We start from the raw sequence: 19165 nt of genomic DNA on the forward strand, positions 1-19165 counted from the left end.
CCCTCAGTACTGACCCTCTGACAGTGCAGCACTCCCTCAGCACTGACCCTCTGACAGTGCAGCACTCCCTCAGTACTGACCCTCCGACAGTGCAGCACTCCCTCAGTACTGACCCTCTGACAGTGCAGCACTCCCTCAGCACTGACCCTCTGACAGTGCAGCACTCCCTCAGTACTGGCCCTCTGACAGTGCGGCACTCCCCCAGCACTGGCCCTCCGACAGTGCAGCACTCCCTCAGTACTGACCCTCTGACAGTGCAGCACTCCCTCAGTACTGATCCTCTGACAGTGCAGCACTCCCCCAGCACTGACCCTCTGACAGTGCAGCACTCCCTCAGTACTGATCCTCTGACAGTGCAGCACTCCCTCAGTACTGACCCTCTGACAGTGCAGCGCTCCCTCAGCACTGACCCTCTGACAGTGCAGCACTCCCTCAGTACTGACCCTCTGACAGTGCAGCACTCCCTCAGTACTGACCCTCTGACAGTGCAGCACTCCCTCAGTACTGACCCTCTGACAGTGCAGCACTCCCTCAGTACTGATCCTCTGACAGTGCAGCCCTCCCTCAGTACTGGCCCTCCGACAGTGCAGCACTCCCCCAGCACTGACCCTCTGACAGTGCAGCACTCCCTCAGTACTGACCCTCTGACAGTGCAGCACTCCCTCAGTACTGACCCTCCAACAGTGCAGCACTCCCTCAGTACTGACCCTCTGACAGTGCAGCACTCCCTCAGTACTGACCCTCCGACAGTGCAGCATTCCCTCAGTACTGACCCTCTGACAGTCAGCGCTCCCTCAGTACTGGCCCTCTGACAGTGCAGCACTCCCTCAGTACTGACCCTCTGACAGTGCGGCACTCCCTCAGTACTGACCCTCTGACAGTGCAGCACACCCTCAGTACTGACCCTCTGACAGTGCAGCACTCCCTCAGTACTGACCCTCCGACAGTGCAGCACTCCCTCAGTACTGACGCTCTGATAGGGCAGCACTCCCTCAGCACTGACCCTCCAACAGTGCAGCACTCCCTCAGTACTAACCCTCCGACAGTGCAGCACTCCCTCAGTACTGACCCTCTGACAGTGCAGCGCTCCCTCAGTACTGACCCTCTGACAGTGCAGCGCTCCCTCAGCACTGACCCTCTGACAGTGCAGCGCTCCCTCAGCACTGACCCTCTGACAGTGCAGCACTCCTTCAGTACTGACCCTCTGACAGTGCAGCACTCCCTCAGTACTGACCCTCTGACAGTGCCGCACTCCCTCAGTACTGACCCTCCGACAGTGCTGCACTCCCTCAGTGCTGACCCTCCGACAGTGCAGCACTCCCTCAGTACTGACCCTCTGACAGTGCAGCACTCCCTCAGTATTGACCCTCTGACAGAGCAGCACTCCCTCAGTACTGACCCTCTGACAGTGCAGCACTCCCTCAGTACTGACCCTCTGACAGTGCAGCACTCCCTCAGCACTGACCCTCTGACAGTGCAGCACTCCCTCAGTACTGACACTCTGACTGTGCTGCACTCCCTCAGTACTGACCCTCCGACAGTGCAGCACTCCCTCAGTACTGACCCTCCGACAGTGCAGCACTCCCTCAGTACTGACCCTCCGACAGTGCAGCACTCCCTCAGTACTGACCCTCTGACAGTGCAGCGCTCCCTCAGTACTGACCCTCTGACAGTGCAGCACTCCCTCAGTACTGACACTCTGACTGTGCTGCACTCCCTCAGTACTGACCCTCCGACAGTGCAGCACTCCCTCAGTACTGCACAAGAAGTGCCGGCTGCATCTTCCCCTGAAGCCTCTGGAGTGAGGCTCAAACCCATGGACGTTTGACTCAACGGGCAGGAGAGTTACCAGCTGCCGAAAGCATTTTAGCAAACTCAGATTCCACCCTGGGAAGGGTAGTCACTCGCCGGTCTGGAACCCGTCTCCCTGTGACTGCCGCCCACGCGGGTCGCCCGGTACAGGGAACTTGTCTGGTTGCCGCTTCTAAGTCCAGTACCTGCACATTTCTTGCAGACCACCAGGCACAGGTTGACGGAAGCCCACTCGGGTTTGGCAGTCCCACAGTCGGCACAGTGAGTGTTCGATTCGACTGCCCAGATCTGCTCAGCAACCTCATAGTTGGACAGAGCTTCAGCGGTGGATTCTCGCAGAGCTTCAACCCACTCCTCCTTCTCACTGTCCGTGTCCGCTACAAAGCTGAGGAGCGAGAGAGGGGAGAAAACACAGCACGTTATACGATTAAAGAAAAAAAGAACCTGCATTTCCATAGCACCTTTCACACAGAGGGGGCGGGGTTTGGGAGTGAGGGAGGGGTGGGGTCTCCTGGTGAGCCGATGTACCTGAAGGTTTTGTAAGGAGTCGTCAGGTCAAATCCTCGCCTGTCCGCGTCCTTCACCGTCGCAACGTTCATCTCCACCGAGGTGATGCCAATCCCCACTCTATAATCCTGAGGGTCAAATTTACCATCGCATCAGTCACAATATCACAGCTGGCCAGTCACAGAGGGCGTCATCAGGGCGGCTTCAGGGGGCAGAGGAGAGAGGGAGGGAGGGAGCAATGGAGCGAGAGAGGGGAAGGGGAGGAGGGAGGGAGGGAGGGAGGGAGATCGAGGCTGTGAGGTGAACGTGAGAACCTAAGGAACAGGAGCAGGAGGAGGACCACGTCTCCCCTCGAGCCAGCTCCACCATTCAGTACGATCATCAGCTTCATTCAACTCCACTGTCCCACCCAAGAGTAGGGAGAGACTGGGGGAGGGAGCGAGAGAGGCGAGAGGGAGAGGGGAGGAAGGTAGGGAGGAAGGGATGGAAAAATGGAGGGGGGGAGAGGGGAAGGCGCAAGGGGGTGAAGGAGCTAGGGAGTGAGGAAGGGAATGAGAGAGGGAGTGAGGAAGGGAGTGAGAGAACGAGTGAGGGAGCGAGCGAGAGAGTGAGCAAGGGAGCGAGCAAGGGGGAAGCGAGGGAGGGAGTGAGTGGAAGATGTAGGGAGGGAGAGAGGGTGGAAGAGAGAGAGAGAGAGGGAGAGGGAGGGCATGAGTGTGAGGTAGGCTACATGAACCAGCCCCTGAATTTGGGATATTTATAAGCTTTACATCAGAGCACTTGGGTAGGGCCAGAGTCTCCAAGGAGTTACCCTTGTCTGCTCAAAACAGAGATGGACGAGTAATCCAGAGACCCAGGGTAATCCTCTGGGGCACATGAGTTCAAATCCCACCATGGCAGCCGGTAGAATTTAAATCTAATTAATAAATCTGGAACTGAAAGCTGGTGTCAGTGGTGGTGACCATGAAACTATCATCGATTGTTGTAAAAACCCATCTGGTTCACTAATGTCCTTTAGGGAAGGAAATCTGCCGTCCTTACCCGGTCTGGCCTACATGTGACTCCAGACCCACAGCAATGGGGTTGACTCTTAACTGCCCCCCTGAAATGGCCGAGCAAGACACTCAGTTCAAGGGCAATTAGGGATGGGCAACAAATGCTACCTCGCCAGTGACGCCCACATCCCATGGAATAATAAAAACTGGCATTTCAGTAATAAACACCAGGTATCAGGAATAAACCAGAAACAAATAAAACTGCATTCATGTAGCACCTCATCACATCCTCACAACATTCTAAAGAAACCTCAATAGAAATTGACGTGTGAAGTATCTTGTTGTCAGTTACTTTGCGTTACAACAATCTCCCACAGCAGCAAGCAAATGAATGGTAAGACAATCTGTCTCTAGCACACTTGGGAGAGCTCCCCTGATCTCCTGTGAATAGGGATCTTTTACCCACTCAAAAGTGGGGAGACTGAGCCTTGGTCTAATGACTCACGTGAAGGGCGGCACACCTGGCAGTGCAGCACTCCCTCAGCGCTGCACTGGAAAGTCAGCTTGGCTTATGGTCTCAAGTGTCTGAAAGGGATTCGAACCCACAACCTTCTGACTCAAAGGGGAGAGTGCTATTCACCAAGGATGGATGCAAATTCATAGGACGTAGAAAATAGGAGCAGGAGAAGGCCATTCGGCCCTTCGAGCCTGCTCCACCATTTATTATGATCATGGCTGATCCTCTATCTCATCGCCGTACTCTCACCCTCTCCCCATACCCCTTGATGCCTTTAGAGTCTAGAAATCTATCTATCTCCTTCTTAAATATAGTCAGTGACTTGGCCTCCACAGCCTCTGTGGTAGAGAATTCCACAGGTTCACCACCCTCGGAGTGAAGAAGTTTCTCCTCATCTCAGTCCTAAATGTTCTACCCCGTATCCTGAGACTGTGACCCCTTGTTCTAGACCCCCCCAGCCCCAGAGGAAATATCCTCCCTGTATCCAGTCTGTCCAGCCCTGTCAGAATTTTATATGTTTCGATGAGATCCCCTCTCATTCTCCTAAACTCCAGTGAATACTGGACTAGTCGACCCAATCTCTCCTCTTACGACAATCCTGCCATCCCAGGAATTGGTCTGGTGAACCTTCGCTGCACTCCCTCTATGGCAAGTATATCCTTTCTTAGGTAAGGAGACCAAAACTGCACACAATACTCCAGGTGTGGTCTCACCAAGGATCTGTACATCTGTAGTAAGACATCCTTGCTCCTGTACTCAAGTCCTCTTGCAATGAAGATCAACATACCATTTGCCTTCTTAACTGCTTGCTGCACCTGCATGCTTGCTTTCAGTGATTGGTGTATAAGGACACCCAGGTCCTTTTGTACATCAACATTTCCCAATCTATCACCATTTCAATAATACTCTGCCATTCTGTTTTTCCTACCGAAGTGGATAACTTCACACTTATCCACATTATACTACATCTGCCATGTATTTGCCCACTCACTCAACATGTCTAAATCACCTTGAAGCCTCTTAACATCCTCCTCACCGCTCACATTCCCACTTAGTTTGGTGTTGTCAGCAAACTTGGAAACATTACATCTGGTTCCCTCATCCAAATCATTGATATATATTGTGAATAGCTGGGGCCCAAGCACTGATCCCTGCGGTACCCCACTAGTCACTGCCTGCCACTCCAAAAAAAGACCCGTTTATTCCTACTCTCTGTTTCCTGTCTGCTGACCAATTCTCAAACCATCATAACTTTCAAAAGGGAATTGGATAAAAACTTGAAAAAGAAAAATCTGCAGGGCTATGGGGAAAGAGCAAGGGCAGTGGGTCTAATTGAATAGCTCTTTCAAAGAGCCAGCAAAGGTACGATGGACTGAATGGCCTCCTTCTGTGCTGAATCATTCTATGTTACAATGGGACAATTAACAGTAAAATAATGTATATTGTAGTATCCTCTGCTTCTTAGCAACTCCATGTGTAGCTGAAGAGAGCCAGAAATTGCTTACCTCATCATTCTTATACAGCCACACCTTGTCTCCACGGATGGACACATAGACTTTATGCCGTGAGGTTCGAATCTCCAGGTAGCCGGATTTCTCCCCTGTGTCCGAGACGCTATCCCGTAAGAAATAATCTGAAACATGAGTTGCCTGCAGCTCCCTCTTCTCTCTCTTCTCCTCCACGGTCTGCTGGATCACACGAACCCAATCATTCCTTTCTCCTACAACAGACAAAATACCAAAAAGGACATCAGCTCAATCCTCTGTCTCCAACACCCCAGGCCTCTTCTTCTCTCTCTCTCTCTCTCTGCCCTTCATTCCTTTCTTTCTCTTCCTCTCCTCGACTCCCTTTCTCTCTTTCTCTCTCGTGTCTCTTTCTCTCTCTCTGCCTCTCGTGTCTCTTTCTCTCGCTCTGCCTCTCGTGTCTCTTTCTCTCTCTCCCTCTCGTCTCTTTCTCTCTCTCCCTCCCTCTTGTCTCTTTCTCCCTCTCTCTCATGTCTCGTTCTCTCTCTCTCCCTCGTGTCTCTTTCTCTCTCCCTCTTGTCTCTTTCTCTCTCTCTCTCGTGTCTCTTTCTCTCTCTCTCTCGTGTCTCTTTCTCTCTCTCTCTCGTGTCTCTTTCTCTCTCTCTCTCGTGTCTCTTTCTCTCTCTCTCTCGTGTCTCTTTCTCTCTCTCTCTCGTGTCTCTCTCTCTCTCCCTCTCGTGTCTGATTTCCCCCTCCTACAGAACCCACTGGGTAACGATAGTGTTATCCACATGTAGTCCGAGTGGACACCAGGTCAGAGGGCAAACCCTGGACATTCCCAATCCATCCACCTTGACACTCCTCCCTGAAAAGTCGACTGAAATCCCACTGCATCCCAGAATCCTTTGGTACTCACCATCACTTTCTGCCCGGAACACAAAGGTTCGGTTCGATGTAATCACCTCAAACTTCTGGTCACCAACACATGAAACTTGGGAAATGGATTTGACAGAGATAACGCGTTTGGAATAAACTTCCTGGAAACCAGAGGATAAGGAAAAGGGAAACATCAGCCGTGATATTATTAAAAGATGGGACATGGTAAACTGAAGCCAAATGTTGCTTCCCCAGGGATGAGGAACTTCAGTTATGTGGAGAGATTGGGACTGTTTTCCTTAGGGAAGAGAAGGTTGAGAGGAGGTTGGACAGAGGTATTCAAAGTCATGAGGGGTCCGGACAGAGTCGATAAGGAGAAACTGTTCCCGTCGCTGAAAGGATTGAGAAACAATAAGAAATAGAGGCAGGAGAAGGCCTTTCGGCCCATCAAACCTGCTCCACCATTCAATAAGACCATGGCTGATCTGATTGTGTCCTCAACTCCACTTTCCTGCCCATCTCCTGTAACCTTTGACTCCCTCGTCGATCAAAAATCTGTCTAACTCGGCCTTGAATATATTCAATGATCCAGCCTCCACTGCCCGCTGGGGGAGCCTCTTATGTGGGACTTTATCAAAAGCCTTCTTGAAATCCAAATACACCACATCCACTGGTTCTCCCTCATCTATTCTACTAGTTACATCCTCAAAGACCTCCAGTAGATTAGTTAAGCATGATTTCCCTTTCATAAACCCATGCTGACTTTGTCTAACCCCGTTAATGCTTTCCAAGTGTTCTGTTACCACATCTTTTACAATAGACTCTAGCATTTTCCCCACAACTGATGTTAGGCTAACTGGTCTGTAATTCTCTGTTTTTTCTCTCTCTCCTTTTTTAAATAGTGGGGTTACATTTGCTCATTTCTAAAACCTGTCCAATCTTCTGACCTACCACTAATCTTCGCAGTATTGTGTGCTTTTGCTTTCATTTTGATACTATCCTTATCTTCTTTAGTTAACCATAGATGTTGCATCCTTCTCAGGGTCCTTCTCTCTCACTGATTATATCTTTGCTGAGAGTTATGAAATATCTCCTTTAACATCTGCCACTGTTTCTCTACTGTCCTGTCCCTTAACCTATTTTCCCAGTTCACTTTAGCCAATTCTGACCTCATCCCCTTGTAATTGCCTTTATTTAGGTTTAAAAGACTCCTCTTAGACCCACACTTCTCACCTTCAAACTGAATGTGAAATTCTATCATGATATGGTCACTGTTGCCTAGAAACTCCTTTACTGTGAGGTCATTAATTAATCCCGTCTCACTGCACATTACCAGGTCTAGAATAGTCTGCTCCCTTGCTTGGCACTAGAACATACTGATCGAAGAAATTGTCCATAATACACTCTACAAACTCATCTTCCAGGCTAACTTTGCCAATCTGATTCGTCCAATCAATATAAAGGTTAAAATCACCCATGATTATTGCAGTGCCCTTCTTACAATATACATTACCCTACAGTGTGATTACAGTTAGGGAACCACCCCTTTTTACTTTTTACCTTTGCTATTTCTTATCTCTACTCAAACAGATTCTACATCTTGATCTTCTGAATTAAGGTCATCCCTCACCACGGTACTAATGTTATCTTTAATTAACAAAACTATCCCAATGCCTTTTCCTAGTTTCCTGTCCTTCTGAAATATTAAATACCTTGGAATATTTAGGTCCCAGCCTTGGTCACCTAGCAACCATGTCTCTGAAATAGCTATCAGGTCATACATATTTATCTCTACTTCTGCTATCATTCATCCGTTTTGTTACAAATGCTATGTGCATTCAGATACAGAGCCTTTAATTCTGATTTTTTTAACCATTCTTGCAAGCTCTGGCCTTAACCGTTAGCACACTCTTAGGTATATATACTCTGTCTCTTCCTACCACACCCTGGTTATCATCACCCATGTCGCTACCATGCTCTATCACCTTGCCCTTTCTCTTAATTTTACTACATCTCCTCTCATGTGATCCTCACCCCCAACTATTTAGTTTTTAAAACTCTCTCTAACAGAGGGCTTTAAGGTAATTGGTAAAAGAAGCAATGGCAGCATGAGGGAAAACTTTTTTTATGTAGCAAACACAAGAGATAAGAGCAGGTGTAGACCATACAGCCCGCTGACCCTGCGCCACCATTCAATACAATAAAGCTCTCTTGGGCTTCGTCTCTGAGAGACCAGAAATCTGTCTATCCCAATCTTAGATGTTTTCAACAATGGAGCATCCACAACCCTCTGGGGTAGAGAATTCCAAAGATTCACAGCCCTTTGAGTGAAGTAATTTCTCATCTCAGTCCTAAATGATCGTCCCCTTATCCTGAGGCTGTGCCCCTGTGTTTTAGATTCCCTTGGCCAGCGGAAACAATCTCTCAACATCTGCCCTATCAAACTCCTTCAGAATCTCGAATGTTTCAATGAGATCACCTCTCATTCTTCTAAACTCCAAAGAGTATAGACCCAATTTACTCAGCCTCTCATCATAGGACAAGCCCCTCATCCCAGGGGCCAATCAAGTGAACCTTCGCTTTACTGCCTCCAATGCAAGTATATCTTTCCTTAAATGTAGAGACCAAAACTACATACAGTATTCCAGATGTGGTCTCACCAAAGCCCTGTACAACTGTAGCAACACTTCCTTATTTCTGTACTCCAATCCCCTTGCAATAAAGGCCAACATGACATCTGCTTTCCTAATTGCTTGCTGTATTGCATACTAACTTTCTCAGTTCCACATACATATACACCAAGATCTCTTTGAACATCAACACTTACAAGTTTCACACTTCTTGAAAAATATTCTGCTTTTCTATTCTTAGTACCAATGTGAATAACCATAAGACCATAAGACACAGGAGCAGAAATTAGGCCATTCGGCCCATCGAGTCTGCTCCGCCATTCAATCATGGCTGATAAGTTTCTCAACCCCATTCTCCCGCCTTCTCCCCGGAACCTTTGATCCCCTTACCAATCAAGAACCTATCTATCTCGGTCTTAAATACACTCAATGACCTGGCCTCCACAGCCTTCTGTTGCAATGAATTCCATAGATTCACCACTCTCTGGCTAAAGAAGTTTCTCCTCATCTCTGTTCTAAAAGGTCTTCCCTTTAGTCTGAGGCTGTGCCCTCGGGTCCTAGTCTCTCCTACTAATGGAAACATCTTCCCCACGTCCACTCTACCCAGGCCTTTCAGTATTCTGTAAGTTTCAATCAGATCCCCCCCTCATCCTTCTAAACTCCATCAAGTATAGACCCAGAGTCCTCAAACGTTCCTCATATGTTAAGCCTTTCATTCCTGGGATCATTCTCGTGAACCTCCACTGGACCCTCTCCAGGGCTAGAACATCCTTCCTGAGATACAGGGCCCAAAATTGCTCACAATATTCTAAATGTGGTCTGACCAGAGCCTTATAAAGCCTTAGCAGCACATCCTTGCTTTTATATTCTAGTCCTCTCAAAATAAATGCCAACATTGCATTTGCCTTCCTAACTACCGACTCAACCTGCAAGTTAACCTTAAGAGAATCCTGGACTAGGACTCCCAAGTCCCTTTGCACTCCAGATTTCTGAATTCTCTCCACATTTAGAAAATAGTCTATGCCTCTATTCTTCCTACCAAAGTGCATGACCTCACACCTCCCCACGTTGTATTCTATCTGCCACTTCTTTGCCCATTTTCCTAACCTGTCCAAATCCTTCTGCAGCCTCTCCGCCTCCTCAATACCATCTGTCCCTCCACCTATCTTTGTATCATCTGCAAACTTAGCCAGGATGCCCTCAGTTCCTTCATCTAGATCATTAATGTATAAAGTGAAAAGTTGTGGTCCCAACACTGACCCCTGCGGAACTCCACTAGTCACCGATCGCCATCCTGAGAAAGACCCCCTTATCCCCACTCTCTGCCTCCTGCCAGACTGCCAATCTTCTATCCATGCTAGTACCTTGCCTCTAACACTATGGGCTCTTATCTTACTGAGCAGCCTCCTCTGCGGCACCTTGTCAAAGGCCTTCTGGAAGTCCAAGTAGATAACATCCATTGGCTCTCCTTTGTCTAACCTACTCGTTACCGCCTCAAAGAATTCTAACAGATTTGTCAGGCATGACCTCCCCTTGATGAAACCATGCTGACTTTGCCCTATTTTACCAGGCACTTCCAAGTATTCTGAAATTTCATCCTTAATAATGGGCTCTAAAATCTTACCAACGACTGTGGTCAGGCAAATCCCCCTGTAATTTCCCGTCTTTTGCCTCACTCCCTTCTTAAACAAGGGGGTTACATTAGCGATTTTCCAGTCCTCTGGGACCCTCTCTGACTCCAGTGATTCCTGAAAGATCACAACTAACGCCTCCACTATCTCTTCAGCTATCTCCTTCCGAACTCTGGGGTGTAATCCATCTGGTCCAGGTGATTTATCCACCTTCAGACCTTTCAGTTTTCCTAGCACCTTCTCCTTGGTAATGGCCACCATACTCACCTCTGCCCCCCAACTCTCTTGAATTTTGGGGATGTTCCACTGTGAAGACTGATGCAAAGTACCTATTCAGTTCTTCCGCCATTTCTTTGTTCCCCACTACTACTTCTCCAGCATCATTTTCCAGCTGCCCAATGTCCACTTTTGCCTCTCTCTTACCCTTTATATATCTAAAAAAAACTCTTGCAATCTTCTTTTATATTACTGGCTAGTTTACCCTCATATTTAATCTTCTCCCTCCTTATTTCTTTTTTAGTTGTCCTCTGTTGGTCTTTGTAGGCTTCCCAATCCCCTGGTTTCCCACTGCTCTTCGCCGCATTGTATGCTTTCTCTTTAGCTTTTATGCTGTCCCTGACTTCCCTTGTCAGCCGTGGTTGCCTCGTCCTCCCTTTAGTTGGCTTCTTCTTCCTAGGGATGAATTTTTGCTGTGTCTCCCAAATTACTCCCAGAAACTCCTGCCATTGCTGTTCCACTGTCTTTCCTGCTAGGCTCATCTCCCAGTCAATTCTGGCCAGCTCCTCCCTCATGCCTCTGTAGTTGCCTTTATTCAACTGTAATACCGTTACATCTGATTCCAGCTTTTTCCTCTCAAATTGTAGGGTAAATTCTATCATATTATGGTCACTTCCTCCTAAAGGTTCCTTCACCTTAAGCTCCCTTATCAAATCTGCCTCATTACACATCACTAAATCTAGAACTGCCTGTTCCCTAGTGGGCTCCACCACAAGCTGCTCCAAAAAGCCATCTCGTAGACATTCCACAAATTCCTTCTCTTGGGATCCACTATCAACCTGATTTTCCCAGTCTACCTGCATATTGAAATCCCCCATGATCACTGTAACCTTGCCTTTCTTACACACCTTTTCTATCTCCTGGCGTATCTTGTGCCCCACATCCTGACTACTGTTCGGAGGCCTGTATATAACTCCCATTATGGTTTTTTTACCTTTGCAGTTCCTCAACTCTACCCACACAGATTTTACATCATCTGACCCTACGTCATTTCTTGCTATCGATTTAATTTCATTTCTTACTAACACCACCCTCTGCCAACCTGCCTATCTTTTCAATAGGATGTATATCCTTGGATATTTAGCTCCCAGTCCTGATCCCCTTGCAGCCATGTCTCCGTAATGCCCACCACATCATACCTGCCAATTTCAACTTGCACCACAAGTTCATTTACCTTATTTCGTATTCTGCGTGCATTCAGATACAACACCTTCAGTCCTGTATTTCCCGTCCCCTTTCTCATTGTCGTCCCTTTATCTGATGTGCTTGAAGTTAGATTCCTAGCCCTTTCCAAACACTCTGTCCTATTTTGTGTTCTGGAGACTTTAATAGCCTCTCCTGGGCTCTCCTTTCTTTTCAGTTTTTTCATATTTTTCCATGAAGTTGAATCCACCCCCCCACACACTAACCTGCTGCTTTGTTTCCCATTAGTCATACTTCTTGGAGTTTTACCCTTCCCCCCCCCACCCCCACTTTCTAGTTTAAAGTCCTGTTGACCATCCTATTTACCTTTTTCGCTAGAACATCGGTCCCAGATCGGTTCAGGTGGAGACCGTCCCAACGGTACAGATCCCTCCTGTCCCAGTACTGATGCCAGTGCCCCACGAAATGGAACCCCTCTTTCCCGCACCATTCCTTTAGCCACGTGTTTACTTCCCTTATTCTCGCGTCCCTATGCCAATTTGCATGTGGCTCGGGTAGTAATCCGGAGATTATAACCTTTGAGGACCTGTTCTTTAATTTAGTTCCTAGTTCCTGATAATCCCCAAACAGGTCCTCTTTCCTAGTCTTACCTATGTTATTTGTCCCGACGTGGACCACAACAACTGGATCCTCCCCCTCCCTCTCCAATATCCTTTCAAGCCGGTCAGAGATGTCCCTCACCCTGGCACCGGGCAGGCAACATACCATGCGGGACTCTCGATCCTGCTTACAAAGGAAGCTATCAATTCCCCGAATTATAGAATCCCCTACAACTACCACTTGTCTTTTTGCTCCCCCCTCTTGAATGGCCTCCTGTGCCATGGTGCCGTGGTCAGCTGGCTCATCCTCCCTACAGCCCTGTTCCTCATCCACACAGGGAGCAAGTACCTCGTACCTGTTGGACAAGGCCAAGAGCTGAGGCTCCTCTGTTCCTGAACACAGGATCCCTCTACCTGCCTCACTTGCAGTCACACCCTGCTGACCCTGACCACTGACCGAACTTGAGGTACTTAATCTACCGGGTGTGACCGCCTCCTGAAACAAAGCGTCCAGGTAACTATCCCCCTCCCGGATGTGCCGCAGTGTCCGGAGCTCGGACTCCAGCTCATCAATTCTGAGCCGGAGTTCCTCCAGCAACCAACACTTGCTGCAGATGTGGTCACTGCGGACATCGCAATGGGATCTGCCAGCTCCCACATCATACAGCTACAGCACTTCACCTGCCCAGCCATCTCCACTTAGATAATTCATTTATTCATTAGCTTTGCAGTGTTTTTTGTTTCAAATTTGGTGCAGATTTCCAACCAACCAATCAGGTCACAGCTTTCCTGTGATGTCACTTCACACTACCCCATATTATACTCTATCTGCCACCTTATTGCCACTCTCTTAACCTGCCTATATCTCTTTACAGCCTCTCTGTGTCCTCCTCACAGCTTACATTCCAGCCTAGCTTTTTATCATCAGCAAACTTAGATACATTACTCTCGGTCCCTTTGTCCAAGTCATTACTCTAGATTGTAAATAGTTGAGGCTCCAGCACTGATCCCTACTGGTCACAGCCTGCCTACTTGAAAATGCCTCATTTATTCTTACACTAAAGCTACCTGTCTGCTAACCAATCCTCTACCCATTTTAATATATAACCCCCAACTCCATGAGCCCTTATCTTGTCTATTAACCTTTTGTGTGGCACCTTACTGAATGCCTTTTGGAAATCCAGGTATACTACATCTACTGGTTCCCCTATATCTACCCTGCTAGGTACAGGCACAAAAAATCCTAATAAATTTGTCAAACCAGTATAACCATGTTGACCTCTGTCTGACGGCAAGTGATCAGGATCTGGAATGCACTGGCCAAGTGGGGTAGAGACAGACTCCATCGAGGTGTTCAAGAGGCACTTGGAGAATTATCTGAAGAGAGAGCATTTGCATGGCTGCTGGGAAAAGGCAAGGGAGTGGGATTGGGTAAGTTGCTCTTGCGGGGAACCGACACAGGCACGATGGGCCGAATGGACTTATTCCATGCTGTAACCATGCTACGATTCCAGGGAGTGAAGAGTTAGGAATGAGTGGGGCAGCAAGCCAGAGGAGGGAGAACAATGTTCATAATCGGTAGGGGTTGTGGTAGAATAATTAAGGATGAACCGTTTGAGGGAGGGTCAGTCAGCAAAGGGACACAGGGTTGAAATGCTGTCATTAGCTAAAGAGTCAGAGGCGACGTGCAGAAATATTTTATTTTTTCACAGCAGGCTGGGGTGATCTGGTGAAAGGAAATCAGATAGAAGCAGATTCCATAACAACTTTCAAAAAGGAATTGGATACATTTTTCAAAGGAGAATATTTGCAGAATTTACAGGGAAAGAGCAGGGGGGGGAATAGAACTAATTGGATAGCTCTTACAGGGAGCTGGTACTGGCATGAGGGGCTGAATGGCCTCCATCTGTACTTAAGATCCCACGGTTTGACACGCAGTCCAGAGCTTCAAACTCACCTTATCGTTCTCAAAGTACCTCAGGTAGTCAGAGTCCAGCCTGACAAACCTTCGCTGGTAAATGTAGGAACTGTGGGGGGTGGGTGGAAAGAGAGAGAGAGAGGCATTAGGGAGCGGCGATTGTTGGAGGATGAACTATCTCTGGGGTACAAGTCAATCACAGCTCATTGTTTCACATCATCTCATGAGCTTCATCGTTTAAATCCCATTCAATCGCTTGGAATTAGAATTCCATCTGTTTACTAAACATCAACTGAGGCCAACTCTAAACAATAGGGAGAAAGCAGGGGCTACACTGCAGACACTGAAATACCACACACCCCCCCCACCCACACCCTACCCCCTCACCCTTATTCCCCCACCCCGCCCCCTCACCCACATCACCCATGCCCCACACCCCCACCTTGCCCCCTCATGCATATCCCCCACCCCGCCCCTCACCCACACCCCTCACCCCACCCATCACCCCCACCCCGCCCCCCTCACCCAGATCCCCTCACCCACACCCCCTCACCCCGCCCCTCACCCATATCCCCGCCAACCCCTTACGCTCCCCTCACCCAATTATCCCCTCATCCGCATCGTCCCTCACCCACACCCCCCTCACTTCGCCCACTCACCCCCCCCACACCCACATAGCCCGCACCCTGCCCCCCCCAAAACCCACCCACACACACACACTCATCCACACATCCCCCACCCACCAACCTCTCACCCACATACTCTGTATCTCTTCCTCCTCTCATTCTCCTGTACCCACACCCCCTCACCTTGCCCCTCACCCGCACCTGCCCCACACCAAAATCCCCCCTAACCCACGCACCCTGCACCCCCCCCACCCCACCAAAACCTGCCTCACCCCCCCTAGGCCACTCTCACAAATACCTCCCCCCCACCACCACCGCCACCCATATACTCTGCATCTCTTCCCCACACACACCCCCTAACACATAACACCCCCTCCCCCACAATGACACCCCCACACCCCACTGGACTTTAATATCTTGCGTTGTCATGAATGCAGGGTGGGTAGTGTTAACGGAGCAGACAGGCAGCCTCAGGCAAAGCATCAGACATCCACAATCCTCGTTCACGGGTTAAAGTCGTGAGGGAAGGTTTTCAACGTTTCTCAAACCCAAAGCAGGAGTTTTAATTGGTTTTAAGTTAAAATTGGAAAGAAAACGAAACCCCTCCTGAAGAGAGTTCTGCCATCAGGAATATGAAAGGCCAGGTTATAATGAGTTACGCGTTTGTAAAATTAAAGGAACACACCTGGGTATCTCTCTGCCATCGTGAGATTGTGGCCTATATTCTCCACCAGTCTCAGACCAGGGCCTTTATCCTGGAGGGGGGATGGAGGGCCGGGTGGGGGGGGGGGAATGGGAGCAGGGAGGGGGCAGAATCACACCTCAGCGGTGGGCCACCTGCAGACTTGGCCTCAGAGGCCCTGTGAGGAAGGAGGAAGTGAGCGCATTCGGGAAGCATTCTGAAAAGGGATGATGTTTTGAACAGAGCAACACAACCAAGGTCAACTACCAATTGGCGTTCGAGAGCAGACTAGAACTTTCAAAATCACCGGTTGAAGTATGGTGTCCAATTCCGGGCTCCGCACTCCAGGAAGGAGTGAGGAGGCCTCGGAGAGGGTGCGGAGGGAGATTTACCTGAACGGTTCCCGGGACGAGGGGACTTCAGTTCGTGCGGAGAGACCGGAGAGGGCGGGATTGTTCCCTTTAGAGCAGAGAAGGTTGGCGGAGGTTGAATCGAGGCGTTCAAAATCACGAGGGGGTTTGGACAGAGTAAATAAGGAGAAACTGTTTCCACCTGAAGGAGGTTTCGGTAACCAGAGGGGACGCCAGCTTGAGGAGAATCAGCAAAATAACCAGTGGCGGAAAAGAGGAACTAGCTATTTTCACACTTGACAATTTGGAAGGTGATGCCTGAAAGGGCGGTGGAAGCAGGTTCAATAATAACTTTCCAAAGGGAATTGGATAAATGATGGAGGAGTAACGAGTTTCAGGACCATGAGCTCGAAGTGGGGGGGGAGTGGGGGTGGTGATGGTGGTGAGGACTGAGACTCATTGGAGAACTCTTTCAAATGAGCCAACACTGAGACGAATGGTCTCCTTCTGCGCTGTAGGATTCTATTCTACAGACCCCCCCCCGGCCCGAGCATGCAAGGCAGTTCAGCTACCACCATCAAACATCAAAAGGGCTCTGGACTCTACCACACAACACAATATACCGCAGCCTTCACCCCACCGATCAAAACACTACCACAGCACAGCAAGAACAACGTTCCAAAACTTAAAAAAATGATATCGCTTAGAAATGATGACAATCAGAAGCCAAACACAATCAGGCAGCTAACATTGCATTTCTAGCAGACCTGAAGATGTTCCCCGTAGAGAAATAATTCAAACCCAACAGCCTGGAGGAAAGAGAACATTCCGGAATTCAGAGGGCTCGGATTTTGCTGCCGGTTGGAACAGACTCTGCTTCTCGTTAAAACTTCCTGATTCTCTCCCTTTCGGTCACGTGAGAGGAAGTTAATCAACGTGTTCTGTGACGTAAGCGCCCACAATGACAGCAATGAAGTGATGGTAAATTTATTCTTGTACATGCCTGTTAGCAAATAGCATAAGGAAATAGAAGCTGGAGGCCATTCAGCCCCTCGAGCTCACACCACCGTCCAATAAGATCATGGCTGATCTTCCAACTCAACTCCACCTTCTCGCACTATGCTCTTATCGCTTATCGATTCCTGTCATGAATACACTCAGCAACTGAGCGTCCACAGCCCTCTGGGGTAGAGAATTCCAGGGATTCGCAACCCTCTTGAGTGTAGAAATTTCTCCTCATCTCAGTCCTAAACGATCGGCCCCTCATCCTGAGACTGTGCCCCCGTGTCCACCCTGTCAAGCCGTCTCAGAATCTCACACACGTCCATGAGATCACCTCCTACTCATTAAACTCTGGGAAAATATAGGCCGGTTCTTCTCAATATTCCATCCATTCCCATTCCTGCACATTTTCCAGTAACTCTGTGTCGCCACTCTGTACAGTTACCGTATGCTATGCAGCACACAGTTTGCTAATCAGGAAACGAGGCTCCATTCTGTACTAAATGCTGACTGAACAAACCCAGTATTTCTGCAGCTTCAACGAGAAACAACTGACGAAGGGGACACCACCAGCGATCCCTGCAATCTGGCTGATTTACAAGCTTTCCTTCCGCAATTTACCTCCCCCCATCAGCTGAAATTCTAGCCCCCAGTTTGTAGTTTCCTAATTTACAAAAAGGCCTGTTCCGTCCAACACGTCAATCAGCGCTCACTGACCGACACTGAATCCCCTCAAATTCAAAATCCTCATCCTTGTTTTCCAACCCCTCCGTGGCCTCACCCCACCCCCCCCATCCCTATCTCCAGGATCTCCTGCAGCCCCACAACCCTCCGAGATCTCCGCGCTCCTCTAATTCCGGCCTCTTGAGCATCCCCGATTTCCAACCCTCCACCACCGGTGGCGATGCCTTCAGCTGCCGGGGCCCCGAGCTCTGGAATTCTCTCTACCCCCTTTGCTCCCTTTCTATAGGACACTCCTTAAAACTGACCTCCCTGGGGAAGCGGTGGCACAGTGGTGTTATAATCCAGGGACCCAGCGTAATCCTCTGGGGACCCAGATTCAAATCCCAGCACACGGGGGAACTTGAATTCAATGAAAGGTCTGGGATTAAGAGTCTAATGACGACCATTGTCGATTGTGGTAAAAACCTGTCTGGTTCACTAATGCCCTTTGGGGAAGGAAATCTGCCATCCTTACCCGGTCTGGCCTACGTGTGACTCCAGACCCACAGCCATGTGGTTGACCTCTTAACTGCCCCCTCTGAAATAGTCTAGCAAGCCACTCAGTTCTCAAGGGCAATTAGAGATGGGCAATAAACATTGGCCTAGCCAGCGACACCCACCTCCCGTGAATGAATTTTTAAAAAGCCTTCGGTCCCTTGACCCTAACGTCACCAGATGTGGTTTTAGTGTCACATTTCGTTCGCTGTCGCTCTCGTGAAGTGCTTTCCGATGTTTAAATTTATTAAAGGAGCTTAACAAACAAAAACATTCGCTGTTGCTGCATTAGCAAGAGTGGCATTCGTTGGTGGGGGCGGGGCGATGGAGAGGGTGGAGGGGAAAGGGGGAGGTGAGGAGATGGGGGGGAATCGCAGGAACAACCACTCTTTGTGCTCAGGGGGGCAAAAGCAGCTTCAGTGATTCCAACTGGAAACAGTTTGGCTGACACAGCCTGAGTGAGGGTGGGGGGTGAGTGCTGCACAGTGCAATCCCGTACAACAGTGTTTTAAGCAGTGCTATGGACTCCCAGGCTGCCTGCAATTCCCCAGCCTGGATGACTCCATGTTTCACGTACATTTGGAGTGCGAGAGGGCAGAGGCTTTGTTCCACTAAGTGAAGGGGCTGTTCCTCCATTTTTTAAATTAATTCACTGGATGTGGGCTTTATTGCCCATCCCTAGTTGCCCTTGAGAAGGTGGGCGGTGAGCTGCCTTCTTGAACCGCTGCAGTCCATGTGGTGTAGGTACACCCACAGTGCTGTTAGGGAGAGAGTTCCAGGATTTTGACCCAGCGACAGTGAAGGAACGGGCGATATATTTCCAAGTCAGGATGGTGAGTGACTTGGAGGGGGACTTCCAGGTGGTGGTGTTCCCATGTGCCTGCTGCCCCTGTCCTTCTAGATGATAGCAGTTGAGGGTT

At 49.0% G+C, this 19165-nt stretch overlaps 1 protein-coding gene across 1 annotated transcript in view; it reads right to left on the reverse strand.

The window, feature by feature from the left end:
- Positions 1–19165, reverse strand: part of LOC144675918 (arf-GAP with Rho-GAP domain, ANK repeat and PH domain-containing protein 1-like) — a gene marked incomplete at its 3' end in the record, with an annotated part of 87308 nt that overhangs the window by 51866 nt on the left and 16277 nt on the right. The window contains exons 4-8 of the mRNA XM_078536450.1: positions 14407–14476; positions 6211–6331; positions 5337–5551; positions 2341–2447; positions 1998–2197 (exon numbers count right to left, since the gene is read on the reverse strand). Of these exons, the coding sequence (XP_078392576.1) occupies positions 1998–2197; positions 2341–2447; positions 5337–5551; positions 6211–6331; positions 14407–14476 (713 nt within the window). The remainder of the gene's footprint in view (positions 1–1997; positions 2198–2340; positions 2448–5336; positions 5552–6210; positions 6332–14406; positions 14477–19165) is intronic.

This window comes from Cetorhinus maximus, unplaced genomic scaffold (genome assembly GCF_964194155.1).
Source record: "Cetorhinus maximus unplaced genomic scaffold, sCetMax3.hap1.1 HAP1_SCAFFOLD_1223, whole genome shotgun sequence".
NCBI lineage: Eukaryota > Metazoa > Chordata > Chondrichthyes > Lamniformes > Cetorhinidae > Cetorhinus > Cetorhinus maximus.